This window comes from Dryobates pubescens, chromosome Z, assembly GCF_014839835.1.
Source record: "Dryobates pubescens isolate bDryPub1 chromosome Z, bDryPub1.pri, whole genome shotgun sequence".
Classification (NCBI taxonomy): domain Eukaryota; kingdom Metazoa; phylum Chordata; class Aves; order Piciformes; family Picidae; genus Dryobates; species Dryobates pubescens.
This window is the reverse complement of record NC_071657.1, coordinates 126,275,223-126,298,098: the sequence shown is the minus strand read 5'-3', so window position 1 is coordinate 126,298,098 and position 22,876 is coordinate 126,275,223. Positions and strand designations below refer to the sequence as shown.

At 38.6% G+C, this 22,876-nt stretch overlaps 1 protein-coding gene across 4 annotated transcripts in view; it reads left to right on the top strand.

The window, feature by feature from the left end:
- Positions 1 to 18,987, top strand: part of LOC104299096 (YY1-associated factor 2) — an 80,354-nt gene extending 61,367 nt beyond the window's left edge. For all 4 annotated transcript variants that reach the window (XM_054178029.1, XM_054178031.1, XM_054178028.1 and 1 more), the window contains 2 exons: positions 15,096 to 15,248; positions 17,783 to 18,987. In XM_054178029.1, coding sequence (XP_054034004.1) covers positions 15,096 to 15,248; positions 17,783 to 18,020 — 391 coding nt within the window. In that variant the 3' untranslated portion in view covers positions 18,021 to 18,987. The remainder of the gene's footprint in view (positions 1 to 15,095; positions 15,249 to 17,782) is intronic.
- The last annotated feature ends 3,889 nt before the right edge of the window (positions 18,988 to 22,876 follow it).

The window sequence follows — 22,876 nt, the reverse complement described above, 5'->3', positions numbered from 1 at the left end:
GCAATACTACTTAGTATAAACAATGTTCCTGATGATTGTTTGCCTTAAATAATATCCCTAATGTGCTAATGCAGAAATGAGTTCCCCCCTCCCTCCCGCCCCTTTTATCTTAGAAGGTAGTTTGTGGTCTGATTGTGCTTGATGACAAAAATCAGCAATGGTAATTGAACAAATGTTTGTGCTGTGTTTTTAGTGGCGATGACAAAGAAGGTTTATTTTTCCTGGGATATTGTTTCCCTGGAATTTTGGCAGAATCTAGAGGCTCATGCTGCACAAAGAGCTTGTGGAGTAAATGTCATAGTCCATTAAACCAGAAATGTGATTAAAAATGTAAATTTTGCTAAGCTAGTTGAAAAAATTGCCTGATGGAATAAAATGAAGTCTGAAAACATTGTAGCTACTAATCTGTAAATATGTGGAAGGATATATTAAAAACTGTTGTGTGCTTTGTGTTTAGAAATGTGTGACAATTCCCTCATTATTTGGGGAATGAGTGTTTTGACAAAAATAGTCCTCTGCTATTGAAGCTTGAAAAAATATTTAATGCTTTAAATGTTTACTGTCAAACTAGGCCTTGAAAAACTCATTGCCTTTTTAAGGCATGAAGAAAAAAATCAGTAAAATAGATGGGGAAATTGATAGGGTAAAGATAGGGAATTTCCCCCTTGGCTTGTGTACAGACAGATTGCACATGCTTGCACCTTGACGATACAGATTCGTGCATAAAATGGAATGAATGGCCTAAAATGGTAGACTTAAACATTTGCCTTCTCACTTGAAGTTTAATAGGATTCTGCCACTCACTATATGTCAAACTGGTTGTTGACTGTCTGTTTTATTACACAAGGACAGTAACTGCAGTGACTTAACAAATGTGTGTGTCTGGGTTCTGTTGATTTCTTTCCATATCCTAAAGAACTTAAGCGACAATTTATTGATTCTTAGAAAATTCTTCTCCTGTGCATTTGTTAGCCATGATAACAAGATTATAATGTTAAATTCAATTTTATTCCATTTATTTTATTTACAGCCATCAATACTATTTAAATGCCTATATAAATATAGGCCTCAACCTTCCAATATTTTTCATGGATTCCTAGACTTAAACCCTAACAGTTGCTTTGAAGTTAAGCTTTTTGCAGGCAGAAGTCAACTCAAAACATGAAAGCTTAGGATAGCTGAGTTTAATTTTTTCTTCTGCTTAGGTGAAGTTGCATACGTTTGCAATTATTGAAGCCAGTTACAGTGGGAGGGAGAAGAGGCTTGGGAAGGGGCATAGATGCAGAAATCATTAGCACCATTGTAACCTGCTTTGCAGGAAGACTTCTGAAAAAGAGAGATGTGCCTGAGGAAGTAGGAATGTTAATTACTTGATGTTTATAAGGTAGCTCTTTATCAGTATATAAAAGTTGGGGAAGGGATATAACTGTATTAAAAATAATTGTGTAGTGTCTGGGAGGAAAGTTATTTTCTTAGTAATTTCTGCTTCAAGCTACTGTGTTACTTGTTGCAGAAACTGAGTTTGAAAAATATTTCATTCTGGAGCTATTCTGTTGTCTAAATCTACATCATAGAAATGTCACATTTCAAAGCTGCTGATTTTTTTACTCTGAAGATCATAGGACAGGTCACAGATACACTCTATTACAAAGTTACAGTTAAAATTTTGCATCATTAATGACTTTCTGAAAACACACAAAATGCATCATCCAATAATATTACTACAATAGTAAACTATATCTGTACCCTGTAGAAGTTACTGAAATAAATGCTATTAAGAATTTCTCAAAACAGTCATGCCTAAGTGAAAATATTCTCCTAATGATATGTTACAGGAGTGATCTTTCACTTAGAAAATCTGCTTAAACCCACTTTTTTGTGTGCTTCTTTTTGTCTGATTGTTTAAAGAGCTGTTGACTGTAAAATCGTGCATCTTTCCAACTGAGTCCTTGTGTGCATCAGCTTGCTTTGGAGATTAGGAAGATCTCTTTATTTTTAGTTCTAATTACCGTGTGAGAATATGGACCTTAGAGAAATGAGGACATGTGCTGAAGGAGATTCGAGTAGGGACTAGCAATAATGTGATGATGAAGTAGAAAGTATTCACGGATAAGCTTTTCTTGAGATTTTGGCAATGACTGAACTAGAAAAATGAAGATTAGAGTATTACTGTGGATATCAGATTTCTATTAGCTTCTCGAGACATTAATATTTAGGATAGACATGAGTGGAAAATGATCTTCAAATAAATTGTAAGATATTTAAAGCCTGTACATTTGTATTGGGAAATGATCAAGTCTAGTAATGAAAGAACAGAGTAGGATTTGAATGATTCATCTGTGTTCTCCACAAGATTTTAGGGCATTAACTCCATTCTATTCAGACTTCTAAAAGACGTGGCTGATGCAATGATCAGCAAAGCAAGATTTCTACTAGGGTTTAGTTAAGGCTAACATTATTTCTTCCAGTAGTTTTGTTTAGTTCACAATGGTATATTCTTAACTGAGTTACTTGAAGTGGAATTGTTTAAGAAGAAGCTAACAAGTACTAGCTTTACAGGAGTTTGTCTTTTTGGTTTTGTTGGTGGGTCCAAGAAGTGTTGAGCAGAGTGGTCTGTAGGTTTATTAGATATGCAGCTCTTTCAAACAAGCAGATGTGGTTGGTTGTTTTTTTCTTGGTGAGCTAATACATTGGAAACATTTCCATTATGAGGAAAGGCTGAGGGAACTGGATCTCTTCAGCTTGGAGGAGACTGAGGAGTGAGCTTGTTCATGTTAATAAATCCATGAAGGGACAGTGTTGAGAGGACAGAACCAGGCTCTTCTCAGTGATGTCCAATGATAGGCAATGGGTGCAAGCTGGAGCAGAGGAGGTTCCACATAAACATAAGGGAAAACTATCACTGAGGGTGACAGAGCATTGGAACAGGCTGCCCAGGGAGGTTATGGGGTCTCCTTCTCTGGAGACATTCAAAACCCACCTGGATGTGTGACCTGCTCTAGGATATCGAGACACTTGAACGTGTCCAGAGAAGGGCAGCGAGGCTGGTGAGAGGCCTTGAGCACAAGCCCTATGAGGAGAGGCTGAGGGAGCTGGGATTGTTTAGCCTGGAGAAGAGAAGGCTCAGGGGTGACCTCATTGCCCTCTACAACTACCTGAAAGGTGGTTGTGGCCAGGAAGGGGTTGGTCTCTTCTCCCAGGCAACCAGCACCAGAACAAGGGGACACAGTCTCAAGCTGCGCCAGGGGAGGTTTAGGCTCGAGGTGAGGAGAAAGTTCTTCACCAAGCAAGTTGTTCGTCATTGGAATGGGCTGCCCAGGGAGGTGGTGGAGTCACCATCCCTGGAGGTGTTCAAGAGGAGATGGGGCGTGACACTTGGTGCCATGGTCTAGTCGTGAGGTCTGTGGAGACAGGTTGGACTCGATGATCCTTGAGGTCTCTTCCAACCTTAGTTATACTGTGATACTGTGATCCTGCTCTTGCCAGGGAGGTTGGGCTAGATGATCTTTTGAGGTTGCATCTAACCCCTAACATTCTGTGATGCCGTCTTGCAAATTTACTCTGAAAACACTTGCAGAAGTATTGTAAATGCTTTCAATTGTTTTTAATGTAGTTCTGCAGAATTTTAGATTAGCCAACATATGAGAATCTTTTAAATGCTTTATGAAATTATCCAGCCAAGTGATATTTATGAAGAGATATTTATGAAGCTTATCAGGTATCTAATGGTAAGATTGTGTATGGCCTGTATCAGGAGTAGTGTGGCCAGCAGGAGCAGGGGGGTCATTCTGCCCCTGTACTCAGCACTAGTTAGGCCACACCTTGAGTACTGTGTCCAGTTCTGGGCCCCTCCGTTTAGGAAAGGTGTTGAGTTGCTCTAATGTGTCCAGAGCAGGGCAGCGAAGCTGGTGAGGAGTTTGGAGCACAAGCCCTATGAGGAGAGGCTGAGGGAGCTGGGGTTGCTTAGCCTAGAGAAGAGGAGGCTCAGGGGGGACCTTATTGCTGTCTACAACTACCTGAAGGGAGGTTGTAGCCAGGTGGGGGTTGGTCTCTTCTCCCAGGCAAGCAGCACCAGAACAAGAGGACACAGTCTCAGGCTGCACCAGGGGAGGTTTAGGCTGGATGTTAGGAAGAAGTTCTTCACAGAAAGAGCGATTGGCCATTGGAATGGGCTGCCCAGGGAGGTGGTGGAGTCACCATCACTGGAGGTGTTTCAGGAGAGAGTGGATGGGGCGGTTGGTGCCATGGTTTAGTTGATGAGATAGTGTTGCATGATAGGTTGGGCTCGATCTCAAATGTCTTTTCCAATCTGGTCAGGTCTATTCTATTCTGTTCTATTCTATATGATTTCATAGATGAGACACCCATACTCATCATGAAGTTGGCTTTGTGTTGTCTGCAGGTAAGGAATATATACAATAAAAAAATAAAGAAGCAAAGGACTGGTACAGAATATTGTGGATCATAGCAGCATGCATTTCCAAGTACAGATAACTGAAATACAGCCTTATATTCAAGGTGCAGTATTAAAATGATGCTATTAAGTAAAATACATGCTTGCTCTTAGCAAATGGGTAGCACATTAAAAAAAGAATCATCATCATTGGAAATGGCCCTCATCCTGCTATTTTCTGCATAAAGGTTGATGCTATATGAAGGGGATGACTAAATTTAATTAATTGCAAGATCTGTCCTCCTATATCAAGGATTACTCTTCTTTCCAGTGGCAATGCACTACAAAACACAGACAACTAAAGACTTACAGTCTACCTTCTGTCACAAGAATTAAATTTGCTTCCCGATTTAAAAAGTAATTGAATGCTGGGAAAATGTCTGGCATGTTAAGAAGGCATTTCTGAAAGCATCACTAGCTTGAGCACTGTGTCCAGTTCTGAGCCCCTCAATTTAAGAAAGACATTGAGACACTTGAACATGTCCAGAGAAGGGCAGCGAGGCTGGTGAGAGGCCTTGAGCACAAGCCCTACAAGGAGAGGCTGAGGGAGCTGGGGTTGCTTAGCCTGGAGAAGAGGAGGCTTAGGGGAGACCTTATTGCTGTCTACAACTACCTGAAGGGTGGTTGGTCTCTTCTCCCAGGCAACCAGAGGACACAGTCTCAAGCTGTGCCAGGGGAAGTTTAGGCTAGAGGTGAGGAGAAAGTTCTTCACAGAGAGAGTTGTTAGGCATTGGAATGTGCTGCCCAAGGAGGTGGTGGAGTCACCATCCCTGGAGGTGTTCAAGAGGGGATTGGACGTGACACTTGGTGCCATGGTTTAGTAGTCATGAGGTCTTGGGTGACAGGTTGGACTTGATGATCTTTGAGGTCTCTTCCAACCTTATTGATTGTATGAGGGAATAGCAAAAGCTGGTGGTGGAGGAGTGCTAGTACAGGGTTGAAATTAGAATTCCATTTGAAAAAGTCACCGAGTATCTTAGCTCATTTAGAAACACACAGAAGCCCCATCTCTGGAGATACTCAAAACACACCTGGATATGTTCCTATGTGATCTGGTATAGGTGATCCTGCTCTGGCAATGGGGTTTGGCTGGATGATCTTTCGGGGTCCCTTCCAACCTCTAACGTTCTCTGATTTTGATCCTGTAGTAAATAGAGATGAGGGCAAGTCCGTGGGGCTCTAGAGAGAGAGCAGTACAGTCTCTTTTTTTCACAGCAGTGTAAATCTCTGGTAACTTCTAGGTAAACACAAATGTACTAGGTTTGATACAACGTAAAAAACTATAAATTTGGTGCAAAGCAAGCCTGTAAAAGATCGATAGTGGCTTCTAAAAGTTTGCATTTCAGAATGAAAACAGACCTCCCAAGAAGAGGAAGGACAACAAGCTACAATTAAAGTAGAAATTGCTTGTGTCATGGTAACAGTATTTTTAGAACCTAATGTATCTGTTACTGTAAGTTCTATGGTATTTTTAGGTATCCAGCAGCCTTATCAGTCTTTTAGGCAGTGTAAACCTGTATTTGATGTCTGAACCATCTGGCACGGTTGAATAGCTCAAAAATCAGATGTTTTGGTACTGGGGATAGTATAGAAAAGTATAGTTCAGGGGAACACTAGTAAGATGTAAAATAGAATACTACTGGACACAATGGATTTTGAAAAATAGAGGTGATTGGTCTTTGAAGTATCACACATTTACTGTAATAGAAGGTCAACCTGTTGGGAAGGTACTTGTTTTGAATTTGAGAACACCTTCAATTTTCCCCTTGCATTTGGCAGTAATTTTGGAAAGTGTCTTTATTGCTGTTTGACTTGTTATGGTAACATAGCATTTCTGTGAATCACCTTGTTGTCAGAAATGCCTGTGGGAAGGCTCCACAGTAAAACTGTTTTCTGTCCAAAGTTACTGAGCGTTTGCAGTGGCTTAAGAGGGTCCATCGCTGGTTACTGCACGCCAGCTTACCCATGATTATTGCATTTCTGTAAGTCTCTGGGACACATTCTATATGGAAGTCAGGACAACAGAGCTGTCAAAAGAAGCAAGCAGCATACTTGGAGATAAATGAAAGAAAAGTTTGTCAATAAATTTCCTTTTGCCTGTCAGAAGGGTGTAATTTTGGAAAGGTTACTTTTTCATAGAATCACAGAATTGTCAGGGTTGGAAAGGACCTCGAGGATCATCCAGTTCCAACCCCCCTGCCATGGGCAAGGATTCCTCACACTACATCAGGTTGCCCAGAGCCCTATCCAGCCTGGCCTTAAAAACCTCCAGGGATGAGGCTTCCACCACATTCTATGCTCATTGTAAAATGATCCCTGGGTCTTCTTCAAAGCTGATTAATTACCCCACACTGGGGAGAGGCCAGCCATACACTTTTTTAATGAAGATGACAGTTAATACATTTTCCTGGTTTCAACCACTTTTATTCAGCCGGGGACACCAAATTGATCTGTGCTAATCACTGACTCCAACGGTCACAATCTCATCATCCATTTGAAGAGAGAGAACCTTAATAACAAAATGGTTAATTCTACAGTCTTTTGCCTCTAGAGGCTTCTCCCAGACAATTCCAGCAGTATCCTTATTAGTGCTATATTCATCTGCTGGGAGATGGCTTCATTTCCATATCTGCATTGGCACATGGAGTGATAAAGCATCAGGGTTTCTCTCCCACACCAAGATGATCCTCTCTGGGACAAAGTTATAAATAACAGCGTGGTAAAGAATTCCCTTTGCTTGTTTTCTTCTTGTCCACTTTATGGCCTCAACGAGAATTGCTGCGTGTTACAGGGGAAAATGAAATATCTTATTAAATAAGCCAGAATCTTCCCTTTATGTCTTTGCAGTTGTTCTTTGGAATATGTAGTTGTAAAAAAACCTGGGGTTTGAGCCTAGAGTAATAATAAAAACATCTCTCTGTGACAGAATGGCTGCTAGAGGCTGTAAAACAAGGTGAAATGAGAACTTTGGGTGTGATTACAATGACCTCTTGGTTTGTTGGTTTTTTTTTTTTTTGGCCTTTGGAGTTGCAAATTAAAAACATTTCAATTTTGGGATGGTGCTGTGTGGGACATTGGCATTGTCAAAGGCAGTTGTGCTTTTTCTTAGGAGAGTGGAAAGGTTCAGTTTGGAAGATTGCTGTTACCTGATAAATTACTGAGCCTTCTGTCCTTTCCTAAAAAGGAGGTCGGGGAGGGGGAAGAAAAACGATTGTAGAAAGAAGTCCAAGGCAGAGTAGATCATCCTTTCTGTTCTCAGATCCTTCTTGCCTGAGCATTTCTGCAATTTTATACATTCAGAAAGAGTTGTGGAAGGAAAATGAAGTTAAATATTGTGTTTAGTTTCCAAACTGTGTTTTAGTTTAAATCCTGGACTAAGCCTGCTCTGGTGACTCAGTTGTCATAACCACCTATTCATGCAAGTGGTAAAAAAGGGATGAAAGAAACTTATTAAAGCCACCCTAAAATCCCACCCTCCACCTCTGGAGAGGCTGGAGATTTTAAGCAGTTTTCCATAAGTAGTAAACGAAGAAGGTGGTGGAATACAGGAAAACTTGCAGTGGATCAGTGAGTTCACTGACTTTGGTGCCTAGTGATTAATGCTAAGTATTTTCTTTCCTAGAAGCTGACTGAACTTTTGCATTTTGCTTTGCCTAAAGGTGCTTGATTGAAAATACTCAACTTTGATTTTAGAGTTTCTACTACCTTAGAACTATGACAAGTGTTCCGGGTTTCATCCATAGCGCATCAGCATACTGTGTGCTTATAATGCAGCTGTTAGAATAAACCCCAAGACTTTCCCAAAGAGACATCACAAAAAACACTGTGGAGTTTGAAAAGGCTGCTTTCTATTCTTACTCATCCTGTGTTTTAGCAATAACCTTCGCAAGTTTGGCCAAAGATGACATGTGTAAATGTATTAAGTTACTGCTTGTAAAACCTTTTGGCAATAACAGTTGTCAGGATTCTTGGAAAAACCCTGGAGAGTGCAATCAGGGTGCTGACTGACTACATTACTGGTTTCCAAAGAATGACTTCTGCAATACCTTGCTGCTGGGACGGGGCAGATTGCAGAAGTGTGAATGAAGTTGATGTTTCAAAACACGCTGGTCTCATTGCTTGAGTCCTGTGCAGTGAAGGCCTTAAAGCAAAAAGGATTTGGGAATTTCCGTTAACTTGGTAGCATTTATTCTGTTCTCCTGAATTGCCTGAAAGGAAAGAATGCTTTGTGTTTAAAGAACAGTGTGGATTTTTTTCGTTTATGAGGAAAGGATTCTGTGACCAAGGGCAAGACAGAACTGGTGAGGTTTTTGTTCCAGATATTTCTAACCTCTCTTGAGGGATGATTCTGCTGTCTTGAACAAAAGGTCAGTGTCTCCCTGCAGGGAAGAGAAGTTTAGATAAATGGTACTGCTGAAGGATTAGGGATGCCTTTGAATAAAACCTCTTCAAGTCTCTGAAACTTTTTTTAAAAGAAGTGATGATCTCTTACAGTGGAGGAAAGACTTCATGTGCCAAATAAAAGTTATGGACTATATGGGATACTGTATAGAGTTCTTCATAAAAGCAAGGGAAAAAAATTGAAGAAATACCATAGGCTTTGGTTTGCTCAGGTGCTGGTCTTTTCTGGGGATGAAAATATGATAGGAGAGAAGATTTTGCTGATCAGTCTGAAAGCTTGAACTGTCCCCATGAATACATGATTCCTGGTATATAACAGTTATCTGTTCTGTTTGGTAGTGTGAACATCCTATCTGTTTTATCAAATCCTGTCATTCAAAAGGTGGTTTATTGGTATCTTGAAGAGAAACTTGAGGCCATGAACCAAAAATAGATTGATACTATATTGGGCGGCTACATCATAACATCCTGATGTAGAAATAGTGTTTCACAGCAATTTCTTCCTGATATCTAGGATCATAGAATTGTTTTGTTTGGAAAAGACCTCTTAAGATTGTTGAGACCAACCATTGACCTAACACCACCATGACCATAAAATCACAACCCAAAGTGCCATGTCCACACATTTCTTGAACACCTCCAGGGTCAGTGAGTCCACCACCTCCCTGGACAGCCTGTTACAGTGCCTGACCACTCTCACTGTAAAGAAATTTCGCCTAATATCCAATCTAAACCTGCCTGGCACAGTTTCAGACCATTTCCTTTTGTCCTATCCCTGATGCTAGTGAGAAGAGACCAACCCCCATATCACTACAACTTCCTTTCAGATAGTTGTAGAGATGGGGGCAAGATGTTTATAATTTTATAGGAAACTAGGGATTGAAAGGAATTTGAATAAAGAATTGTATCATCTTGCTGGATAGGTAATTAAAACTGGACTAGACTGTTATTGGAGAAGTGTGGTAAATAGAGTGGCCAAAGCTCAATAGCAATCTTAAATATCTGACTTAACAGGTGGTTAGTCTTCAGATATGTTGTGTGGGGTACCTGCTTTACATAACAAGTAATTTGCCACTCCACACAGGATAAGCCTCCAGCAAGGACTCTGTCTGAATTGAAGCTGGGAAGTGGATGGGCTTGAGAAGAAGAAAGGGAAGGAAAGAATGGAAGCTCTGTTTGGCAGATATTATTCTGGATTCAGCTTGAATGAAAGCTGAGGTGACAGTGTTTTCTTAATTTCTATTAAGACTGGGAGGCTGTAATCTTAATACTTTGGCAGTAGTAAAATACACAAAGCAGAGGAGATCTAGCTTCAAATGAGTGCACCTTTGAGTATGTAATCTTCATAATATCTGAACTCTGTAAGCTGCATGTTATAGATGACAATACATTTCTCCCACAACAGGTTGGAAAGGTGTATGTATTGGACATTGAGGTTCAATTACAGCACAGTGTACAGAAGAGCGTAGGATATGTTCTGACATCTGTGAATACTGGAAGAATGTGGGTACTGGTTCTGTGTGGGCCAGCCCAAGTCCATCATGACCCACAATGAATCAAAGCTGAGACACTGGCTGCTCTGTTGGGCTGTTAATGCCTCCGTGCTGTGCTTCTCAGCAGCCATATTTGCTGTGTGCTGCTCTGCAGTCTTACTCTGTATGTTCAGGATATGCAGGACCAAGGAATGAATCTCCTTCGAACCCTGCACACTGAAGTGCATCATGCTGACACAGGTCTCTTTTAAGATGTAGGTAGACTTGGGGTTAATTCATGGAAAAACTGTCAGAGTTCTCTACATTATACCCTTTGTTTTCAGACTCTAGCAGACGCACTCTAGAGCATGTTTGACAGATAAGTAGCTCAGGTCTGTCAGAATTTCAGCGTATATTCTGAGTAGTGCAGGAGACATTAGACTGTTTGATGGACTTGTGATGTTTGTGGAAGCAACACTGTGTAAATGTAGTTGTGCTCTGTATAAATTAAACAAATTCAACTAGACTCTATGGTGCCTCTGCATTAAGCTAGTTTGGTTGTCTGTGTGTTCAATGCATAGCTCAGGTGGTGGAGAGCTTGCTGTACTTCTGCATGTGTTGGTTATTAGCACGGATTTATTTGCTTATCTCTGTTTTCCAAGTGGACCCACTTTGTTGTAATGAGACCAAGTGAAAATGATGGTGAGAATTTTTTTTATATAGATTATTGGTGAATACCAGGTGAAGGAAATTAAGGCAGAGTGTACTTTTGCAAGATGTCCAAAGTTACTTATGAGCAGGAAGGTATTGTCTTGAGCTGTGCGAGAGGAAAATGACTCAGCTCAAAAGCTCCAGATAATAATTTGATTTAGTGTACTGTGTGTATTCTTAAATTAGTGTTTTTCATCTTTAGGCACACAAATTGCTGTGTTATAAAGGTGTGGGGTTTCTTTTTTCTTTCTCAGTATTAAATAATTTTCCTTTGAGAGCATCAGTGTTGAAGGATTTGCTGCAAACAAAATCTGCATATACAAATCTGTAAAAATGCACCCTCTAAACCACCAGCTAGATAAATCCTGCAAAATGCAATGAATGCAGTTGTATCCTACAGCAAGAATAAATTGATGACATCATTGTCATTAAGCATTAATCAGAATTGTATAGAAGGCAAAAACTGTATCTTTGAATGTTTGTATTAGTCTGTTGGCTTTTTAATACCACCACCACCCCCCACCCCCCCCCAAAATGTTAGTGTCCTTATTTTTATAAAATTGATGATGAAGTATGTGAGTATTAATATACAGGGTCTTGAAATCAGTGTTGGAGTTTGATAATGATCAGAACCATAATGGATGCATTTGGAACAAAAATGTAGGTAGAAGTGTGGCTGATGCCATAGAAAGATAGAACTGCTGAAAAGCAAAATTGAGTGGTAGAATAAAGGCATAGTATTTTGAGCTGTGACCTCTTGGAACCTCAGTAAATCAGTTTATTGGTATGGCTGCAGTACTTAGGGTCTCCACTGTTAAGTTCACCTCTGTCGGAAGGAATGCATGGCTTTTCTCTTTTGTAATAGTGTATGCCTCTCTTGATCAATGTTCCCCTTAAAGTGACTGAGGTTATTAGATAAAAAGGCAGTTTTGAGGGCCTCACCAAGCAATGTGTATTGTATTTATAAGTGTTTCTGCCTCTATTGTTCAGTTGTAAAGTCTTTCCCAGTGGTAAAGGCAAAAATGCTTGTAATTATAATGCAGGAGTTTATAGAGCTTCTTTCTAAACACCAGTTTGCTTGGGTGCTCTTGAATATGCTCAAAAAGCAAATTACCACAAATATATTAATGAAAAAGAAGGCAATGTTAACACACTCTGTGTTGGCTTAATCTGTAGCATCCAAGACAAGAGAGTCTTTAACTGGTTTAGAAAACCAGTGATTAAAAAAGTTGTATTTTGGCAACTCATCAAAATCAATTTTCTGTACAGGAACAGTTTTTTTGTAAACTTATCTTGTGTGATGGAGCCTTTTCTGTATGAATTACTTCATCCTTGAATGACGTGATTCAGCTACCACTAAATCTCTCAGGTTAAAGCTACATGAGTACTAAAGTTATCTCCTGAAGCCGGCGTGACTTGCAAAGGGCTTGGTTACAATTCAGTAGCTGTTTTTTGAGTACCTGAAAGGAGGGAAAAAAAATAATTAGCACTTGAAAGACACTCCTAGAGATTTGAATTATATTACTATTTTTATCAGTGTTTTAATACAAAACCATTGAATGCCTCATTTAAGAAATCTGTAAATGAGAATGCAGGTAATAACATTTGGAACATAGGTATAACAGATAGCTATAGAAATAATTGACAATGAAAAGATGGATGCTTAATTGGTAGGAATGAAATGACCAAATGCAATTCCTTGTCACAGCAAGACCACGAAGAACCTCTTGATTAATTTGCACTGCATCTTCCCAAACATAATTTCTCTATGGGTTTTTTGTCTTAACTGACTTCTGTTCCTTGTGGCAAAAGTATTTTTTGTCAGTCCTGTTTGGTTTATGGTACTAGAGAAAGAAGTTCTAAACCTAAGACATAGTTCCAATTGCAATTTCCCTGCTGTAGTGTAATAGAAATTATCTAGTTTGCCCTCAGGAATTGAAATTGTTGCAAATTGAGCGTTCCTCAAATAGTTGGCTATTTATTTTTTTTTTTCCCTTTCTGTCCCCTTTTAATGAGTTTCCATGGTCATGGTGTTGTCCACAGCCCTGGGAAATAGTTAATTCCATGTTGATAAGTTCACGTTACTTCATAGTAACACGTCAGATGATTCTCTCAGGTCACTACATAGTAATGACAAGATTGTTACTTGGCTGTCACCAGAAATATTAGCTTCCTGTATCCATATCTCCTGAAGCAATCTTCAAGACAGATTATTAGTTTTGTTTATATATCACAAATGTTTTCCCCTGAAACGAGAAGTTCCTTCATCAATTACATCTTGGTTGTTCTTGCTTTGTTATGAATACTATGATGAAAGGTCAAACCACTTTTGAGACAAGTTTTCTTAAAAATGTCCTATGTACTCTGTTAATGTAAATAATTGGAGTCCATTTTGTCATTTCAGTGATTTTTAGAGTCCATATACTGTGTGTTTTTCCAAGGTCCTAATTACAGTGCTCTCTTGAGGAAAAAAAAGAAGCAGTCGTGTATTTGTATTACTATAACTTGGGGGTAGTTTTCACTAAGTGATCTGTGGCTGATCTTGAGCTCTCCATTAGATAGTGTGAACTTAGTTCATGAGTGGGTATGTGGTAGTCTAGTTTTCACCCCAAACTTCTATTGTGTTGACGTTATTAGTAGTTTCCATTTTTACTTTAATTCATTAAGAACTTGCTGTGAAGGGTCGTGAAATCTCAGATGGTTTATATTAACTGCCTTTCCCCACGCTTTATGCATTCTTGTAACTTGGCTTTCACTCTGTAACATGAACTATTGCAATACTTACTAAAAATATAACTTGCTAATGAGAGCTGCCTTGATATTTCTGCTTTTGTTAATTTACTCATAACCTAAGCAAGAAGTGTCAGTAGTGTGATCCTGTGGGTTGGGAAGCTGATAGCTTCTGTTGCTTTAATAACTGCTTTGTATTTTTGGAGTATCACGGTGCATATAATTTGTGCTCTTTCTAAGACCCATCAACACCACCCAAGTAATGGAACCAAAGAATTTTGTAGGGTAAACACTCTTTTGGAGAAGAAACCTACATCTTCAGAGTCTCAATAGAATCACAGAACCTTCCTTTTTATATGTTATTACTTGAAATTTCTTACTTCCAAAATCTTAAAGAAAGAGACTTGGATTGGACAGAGTAAAATACTTTGTTTCAAATTGCATTATTTTTAACCGGAATACAGTTATTCTAAAAGTGAAGCCATTGCAGAATAATGTTTCAGAAAATATAAAAATAGTAAACTGAAATTCTTTTGCCTGCTGTTGCTCTTCTCACCCTGGTTTTTAGTTTGGATCAAAACTTGAAAACAAGACCTGCGCTGCGTATACTGATGGAATGTGGTCAGAAGTTTCTGTTACCAGCTTTTGAAGTATATGTGTGTTAACAGCTACATCTTGCTAATAGCGGAGTATAATTTTTTCCAGTGAACAGCTTGATAAAAATGATGCACAGGAGTGTTTGTCATTGCTCTCAGTTAATTTTTTGGAGCTGGACAGAAGTTTTATTCTCGAAGGCCGACAGTGGCTTTAGCTCTGATAGCCGAAAGGTCAGCTCTTTCCTTTTTGCGGAGTGGATTGTATACTTTTGTACTGGAGTACACTCAAAATAGACTGCCTTGTCATTGGAGGGGGCTGGGAGTGGGTGGTAAAATACTCCCTCTGGAAGCTTCATCTTCTGGAATTCACTCTGTGTAAGTCTCTGTGTATGACAACTGGGAGAAAAGGGCACATGAAAAAGCCTTGTCTCTAAGTCCTTAAAAAACCCAAACAAACAACCCCGCCCCACAATCCCCAAACAACCACCAAGCCACGCACAACACCCTCCCCCCACAAACCAACAAACAAACCAACCAGCTCATGCATTGATAATGCAAGTAAGTTAAACAAAAGACTGTAATGGGTTTAAATTTCATGTGGTATTTTAACAAAGTATTAGCAGCAAGGCAAGTTGTAGCAATGTTTATTATCATAGTGATTGTTAATAGTGTGGAGAGCTTGAGGCCTGTGAAGTCTGAGCATTATGCATGTCTGTATATGTGTGCACACAGGAAACCTCGACCTGTCTCTCAGCTGGTTGCACAACAGGTTCCACAACAATTTGTGCCCCCTACACAATCAAAGAAAGAGAAAAAAGACAAAGTAGAAAAGGAAAAAAGTGAAAAGGAGACTACAAGCAAAAAGAACAGTCATAAGAAAACCAGGTAAAAATTCTACAAACTTTTGCAGTATCGGTAACACATAACTAAAAAAAAAAGTTGTTAATTGATTTTACTGCTTTGTAACTTCTGTGGTAAACTCTTTCAACAATAAGGCTAAATATGTTTTTGTGAAGTTTCCTTGATTTAGGATGCTTATTAAATATGAAGAAAACCTGTAGTTTGTGATTTTGACTGGAAAATGGAAGCCATCTGAATATAGAGGAAGATAGATTGTTTGTGTTAGAGGTTACAGATATGTTTGTCACACCACACAAAACTGTGATAGGCAAACAGTTGATGCTTGCTTGTGGAAAAGAGAGGGGACACGAGTGATCAGATTTCATGCAAAATGAGAGAGAGAGAACCAGTACCAGACTGCAAAAGAGTGGGAAAGTAACATGGAATAAACTTTGAAAGGTTACACTGGGGTGTAAATTACTGTGATAACATAAGATGTGTATATTACCTAGTGATAAAAATTTCTATGCTACATCTGAGGTGCTTAAAGAAACCTTGAACTGTTAGAACTGAGAACATTAAATATTGCAGTACAGACAAGCAGTTGTAAAGGCCTTGATCTTGCTGTAAGACCAGGCAGGAGAGGGTGCAGACCACAAAACAAAAGCATCTGGTTTTAGTCCCTAAATCATTATAGTCTAAGCATAAATTTATTGTGGCAAAAAGTGCTCTGCCAAATAATCTGTGTATAAGACTTACAGTCTAATCAAATGTGGGAGGAACTACTAATTTGTTTTGTTTTGTTTTTTTTTGGAAGCATTCCAGCCCACTCCAAAGTAGTACAGCCAGGGAAGATCCTTTGGAGTTAAGTTATGCAAGGAAGGTACAGATGCTTCTCCTGTTCCTGAAATAAGATCGTTGAGACCAGGGAGAGATTGAGAGTCAAGGAAGAATGGTCACTGAAGTCATGTTTAGGATTAAGGATAGTAAGATACTATCTTATTTTATTATTATTTTTTTTAATCTCAAATTTATTAGCTTGCCCCACACAGCTGAAGTGCTTAAGGTAGGAAGTATTTGGAATTAACAAAGTGAGTTTTAGTTAAGCTAATTAAATATTGTAAATTGACATATTGATGGTTGATTTGCAGTAGTACCTTTTAAAAATGCCAACGTGAGGTAAGGAAGTGGGGGGAGAATATTTAAGAAGAATCTGAAATACCAGTATTAAGATTTTCCTTAGGAATTACCATTTGAAATAACTAGGCTACTCTTTTTTTTTTAATGCTTCCAACAGTTCATTTTTTCACAGAATGTATTTTCTTGGTAAGCTAGCAAGCTAAAAAGGCTTGATTTAGTTTACACAGATTTCTGCAGTATCCCTTGGGAAAAGGATATCCTTTTCTCTTTGCCTTGTACGTTATTTTTAGAAACCTGCATGTACACTCAATATAATTAATAAGCTCCAGGCATGGCACTTATGCAGGTTGGTAGCACTGAATTTTTCTCTCCATTCCCATGTTACAGACCAGCAGATTTTCATTTGCTCTTCAGTTCTTCAGTCATGATACTTCAGCCTCAGGGGAACAAGATGTGAATGCCTTTCTCTGTTCTAGTGAAGGAAAGGCGTGAGCTGTTTCAGCTGAAGTGATTGGGAGCCAGTTCTACTTCAAAGTCAGATGATGGGGTAAAGGTTAGGGCTTTGCTGTTAGCACACCTGCTAACACGATGTTGTTACTTTATTGCACCTTGAGGTAGTGAAAAGCTGTGGAGTCTGTTAAATGCATAAAGCTATGCTGTTCATAGCCACTTGTATAAATTGTCTGTCTGGTGACAGTTTTTCATGGCAAAGGAAAACAGTAAACTGAAAGTACTTTATGCTCATCACTAGCAAAAACGTGATGGCAAAACATAAGTAAAAGTGCTCTTTTGTTCTTTTTGTTGTGAAAATCAAACAGTTGAAAGATTACATGAAGATACTTAGCCTAACAACGTGTACAGTATTCAGCTCTGTGCATAATGTAAACCCTAGAACGTGCCAGGAATACCAGAGTTCCACTGTGAGTGCAAAGTCCAGTCAATTAGTATATGAGCAGTCCTAGTGAGGTTTTTAAATGAAGTAATACCTGCTGGAAGTTAACTTTATTTGTGCTGTTGAACTCAAAACAGACACCATCATCTTCATTATTGAACATCAGTCTCCTCTTAGAATTGTTGCTTAAGGCTGCTGCAGAAATGGATCTTTCTCTGAATCAAATTTGCAACTTTCTCTAGCCGCAATAAAGAACGACTTAAGTTTTAAATGTAAAAACCTTCACATGCGCAAGACATCCATATTGCTGCATGGCTACATTATTCATAAGGTCAACTTTTAAATAATCTTAGGAGAAGGTACTATGTTGTGTTCAGCTGGTTTAATATAGGCAACACTCCACCATAACTACTTACGGTATGTTGTTTTCCTGTGTATTACATGTTGCACATAGCAGTCTTGTGTTCCTCAGAGGCCCTAAAATATAGGAGGAAGACAAGATAATAAAACTGTGGGTGTGCCTTTAATGACTATTTCCTTTATTTAGGCCGAGATTGAAAAATGTGGATCGAAGTAGTGCTCAGCATTTGGAAGTTACCGTTGGAGATCTGACAGTCATAATTACAGACTTTAAGGAGAAAACTAAGTCACCACCTGCTTCCAGTGCTGCTTCTGCAGATCAGCACAGTCAGAGTGGTTCTAGCTCTGACAACACGGAAAGAGGAATGTCCAGGTCATCTTCACCCAGAGGAGAAGCATCATCACTGAATGGGGAATCTCATTAAAGTTTATTTCCTCCAGTTTCTTTAGTCTCTTCTCTTCAAAACATGCAAATACATAACTTCTGTCACCTGTTACCACATTTTCATGACAGGTTATTCATGCACAATTGCTATGTTGACTGGAACATAATTTATGCATTAAAAGAGAAAAAGGAAAAAGTGCAGTGGTAGAAACAATAATTTAAATGCAATCTAGAAATGCTTACATAGCATTTTTCAGACCAACCTTTCAATTTTTTCATGTGTAAAGGTGCCATGAAAATGTGGTTTGAATGTTCATTATGCAGTGTTATTAGTAAGTCCATTTTCACTTTTAGTTTAGTAAATTCTAACACATCTCTTGGAGTCTTTATTATTGGCATGTACTGAATTTAAATTTTTATAACATAGTTCAAGCTGCCTAAATATGTATTATTTGAGAATTGTGAAACATAGTTATATGTATGCAAGTCAAAGATCAACTTAACTATTGCTGCAACAGAATTTTCATAATTATCTTAAAAACACCTGCTGGTACTTGGTGTGGTTAAATAGGAAAAATGTTATTAAATAAAACATTTGTATGAATTTTTGCCAATGTTTGACACATTTTACTAGATGACTGAATTATGTTGATGGTTTTACCAATATTTTTTCACACTTTAAAACACTTATTGTAATGTTTACAAGCAAAACAGAAAACACATTCTAAGCATTGATTGGTTAACCTTACAATTCAGGTGAAGGTCTACATGGTCACTGTACACTGGCATTCTATGTTGTGTCTCAGATGAGGACGCAGTTGGCAAAAATGAACATTTGGAAATAGGAAAGTTTGGAAAAGCTTTAAAAAAAACAGAAGTGCATTTCTCATTTCTGCTTAGTGTTATTTCCTTACCCCAGGTTTATCTAGTCTCATAGTCACTTCCCCATTTCATTGCAGGAGTAACAGACGTTGCACAAACATAAGGAAATAACAGTGCTATATTTTTTTTTTTGTTGTTCCCGAGTCAATTTCTCTACTGTCGATTTGGCCTATTAGAATGTATTACATCATAAACCATGTGAAAAGACTCAGTATCCTACTTTATGGCATAAACTGTCAACATTTCCGCACTTAGCAATATGCAGACAGAACTATTTTCAGTCCCATCTGGTATTATGTAAAACTACCAATAAAATATTTTTGTGAATACAGATTTTTGCATTTTTGTTTACAGCCAATAAGTGTTTTGACACACACATGCAATCCATGTCTAGATTTTTAAAGTGTAGAATCAGGTTCAGTACAAAAGTCCATTTAGCTCCTTTTTAGTGAGGTAGTCTACTTACACTCCTGTGATGATGTTGTGTTGGTTTTGTTTTTTTCCTGTTTCATTCAAAGTAAAGATATTTTTAAGCCCCTGTAAAAGTTGGATGGACCACCTCGGTAGTGAATCCAGCCCCAAATTATTACCAACATAGGATATGTCTTCTTAACAGCTGAAATTATGGATTTTTGTAGCCCCTGACAATTGTGATGTTTGGTGGTTTCTTGTAGTAATGTATTTTTGTTTTTAACGCAGTACTTCTACAGGCACAATGGTACTGTTCTATTTTGTAAGATGCTAGTTGTGAAATACAGTTAGTTGCATAAAATGAAAGTCTGATGTGATATCTGAAAACATACATACCTCATTCCTTGGTGTTGCTGTTGAAAACTTTTTAGATATCAAATGTTAATTATAGGCTATTTCAAATGGATAACTACTGACCTGTTTATTATGTATTCTGCTTTATCTTACTAAGTAGGGTGTCTGTTCATTGCTGTTACCCGGCCAAGTCTTAGTATCTGTAATACAATGCATTTTAAGGTCCTTAAATGTTTTGGGGGCTGGGTGGATGTTCAGAACAACGTACACTAGTTTTTTGAAAGAAAAATACATGCTTCTCAACTTTATTTTTTTATATTTTATTTTTAGGTGGGACTATGTGCAGAATATACTGATGTAATGGAGTGCAAGAGAGCTGAAACTGTTTCAAGTAAGCAGTTTAATGAAAGCAAATCTCACTGCAAGATGTTCTATGAAATGTGTTTTTAATTTAAAATATGCTGTATGCTGACACATTTCAGAATTCTTTGCAAACAAATAATAGTCTATTACCAGTAGTTCACCAAACGGGGAACGTATTTTCCTTTAACTTTTTTTTGTGAATAAACCACCCAGCACTGCCAACAAGAGGTCTCTTTGTATCTTCAGAAATAAGTAGTCATTTGGTTTGGAAGGAAGGGAGGATGGTGTGGATTTTACTATGATTCAATTGTCTCTAGAGAACAGTCTCCAAAATGTGGTACAAGTGTGTTTATAACCAAAAAGAATGCGGAAACGTCTCACTGTTCTTTGTGGAATGAGATACAGAAAAGAAATTTCTAACCACAGATACAACACAAGTCAGTTAGGATCTATAAACTGAGCTGTGGTGGTTTTAGCTGAACTATTACATTGCCAGTGTTTACATTGCAATGATGCCTTTTTTGGCATTACATAAAGATAATGTTTTCTTGTTCGTGATTTAAGGGATGTGACAACACATCAGAGTAGACAAATTCTAAGTAGAATGGCAATTTACTCTGTTTATAATGTTATAATTTAAATGAACTTCACTTTCATAATTTCTAAATAATTTTGACTTGTAGTAATCCTAAGTCCTTTTTCTAACTGTAAATATATTTAAAAGCATCTTTACTCCATTTATAAAAAGTGAAAATTTAATGTTGTAATGTGTTTTGATTAGCTATTTTTCTCTGTGACTGCTTTCTGCATAAGAACTGTTACTTGTTAAATTTATATATGCACCAGTCTCCAGCAGCCCTACATCCTGGCTTGTTCATGACATGGTGACCCATCAGAGACAAGTGTGATAGTGTTCCATGTAAATTACTTCCGTTGTGTGCTGATTGTCTGGTTTCAGAAAGGAAAAGGGGGGGGAAGAAATGGGGAAAAATTGAGTATGAATAGTTCATTGATACAACAATTGTACAACAATTCAATCTCTTCCTAACTTTGCCACTAATTATAGGTGGGATAAGGAAAAGAATACATACACAGTTGTAGACTGTAATCCCTTTTTTATAGGTCTACATATTGGAGATAAACAGAAGTTGTTCTACTCAGTAGCAGGTTAAATTATGCCATCTAAAATCTTGATTCTGAGAGAAGTGGTAGAAAAAAATTAGGTTAAAAATGTCAAAATTCTTGATGGTAAAATTCTTGAGATTAAGACATACAACTGAAGTTTTAACCTGGCATGTTTCTGTAGATCCTTGATATTGTGTGGTACAGATTTTAAGTCTCAAAATTTGATTTTTGTCATTTGTGCACTTTTTGTGGTATTACAGACTGCACATTTTTAGGTAGCTGGGTAAGACAGAATACTTGTTACAGTTTGTTTCCGCCAGTTCACTGTATTGTTCAGGCAGGTTGTCTAAACTTGACAGGTGTATGGCTCTGCCTCAAAAGCCTGACAGTTTCCCTCATTTTGTTGACTGATTATACTTTTGTTGTACAAGTGGATTTGGCACAGAACTGTCTATTGTGCACTTTGTGTACATCCAGGTTTTTTTAACTGTATCTGCTTGGGTTTTTTTCTGTCACATGGCTTTATTGGACTCTGCTTCCTACTAGAGAGTCTTGGTATACTTCCTTTCCAGTATGAGAAACTATATGGAAATAGAAATGCAATGTAATTTAATTTCTCCGAAGGCACTAACAGTAAATTTGGCCTGTGCATACTCAGGGATAAGACAGATTGGATGACAAATGTAATGGTAATTTTGGCTAGTGGACCAGTCAGATAGGATACTTTGTAAATGCATACTCTGTCTTGAGGTTTGGGTATGTTGAAAATACAGTTTTAGCTGTCAAAGGTTTTCTTTTGTGAAATTATGCCTCAGTTTACAGGGTTACAGAGTGGAAGGAACCTCTCGAGATTGTCTAGTCCAACCCCCCTGCTAAAGTAGGTTCACCTACAGCAGGCTGCCCAGGACCACAACCAGATGCATTTTTAATATCTCCAGAGGAGGAGACTTCACAGCCTCTCTGGTCAACCTGTTCCAGTGGTCCATCACTCTCGAAGAAGTTTTTCCTTAGGTTCAGATGAAACTTAAAATGTGTTCCAGCTTGTGCCCATTGGTCAAGTCTGGCCCCATCCTCTTGGCACCTGTTCTTTAGATATTTATAAACATTGATAAGATCCTCTCTCAGACTTCTCCAGGCTTAACAGCCCCAGGTCTTTCAGCTTTCCTCTTAAGAGACATGCTCCAGTACCCTACTCATCTTCTTAGCCCTCTGCTGAGGGCTCTTTCTATTAGTTCCTTGTCTCTTGAACCGGGGAGCCTAGAATTGTACAAGTACTCCAAATGTGGCCTCATAAGGGCAGAGCAGAGAGGGAGAAGAACCTTATGTTATCTGCTGGCCACACTTATGCACTGCAAGATACCATTGTCCTTGGCTACAAGGGCACATTGCTAGCTCATGGTGAGCTGCTTGTCCACCTGCACTTCCAAATCCTTCTCTGCAGAGCTGCTTTCCAGCAGGTCAACCTCTACCTGTACTGGTGTGTGGAGTCATTCATCCCAAGGTGCAGGACTTGGCCTTGTTAAACTTCATTATGATCTTCTCAGCCCAACTCTCCAGCCTGTTCAGGTCTCGCTTAATGGCAGCAGAGCCTTGTGGTGCATCAGCCACTCCTTCAGTTTTGTATCTTCAGCACACTTGCTGAGGGTACACTCTATCTGTTCTTCCAGGTCATTGGTGAATATGTTGAACAAGAATGGACCCCTTGCTGACCCCTGGGGAACGCTACTAGCCACAGGCCTCCAATTAGACTGTGCCACTGAT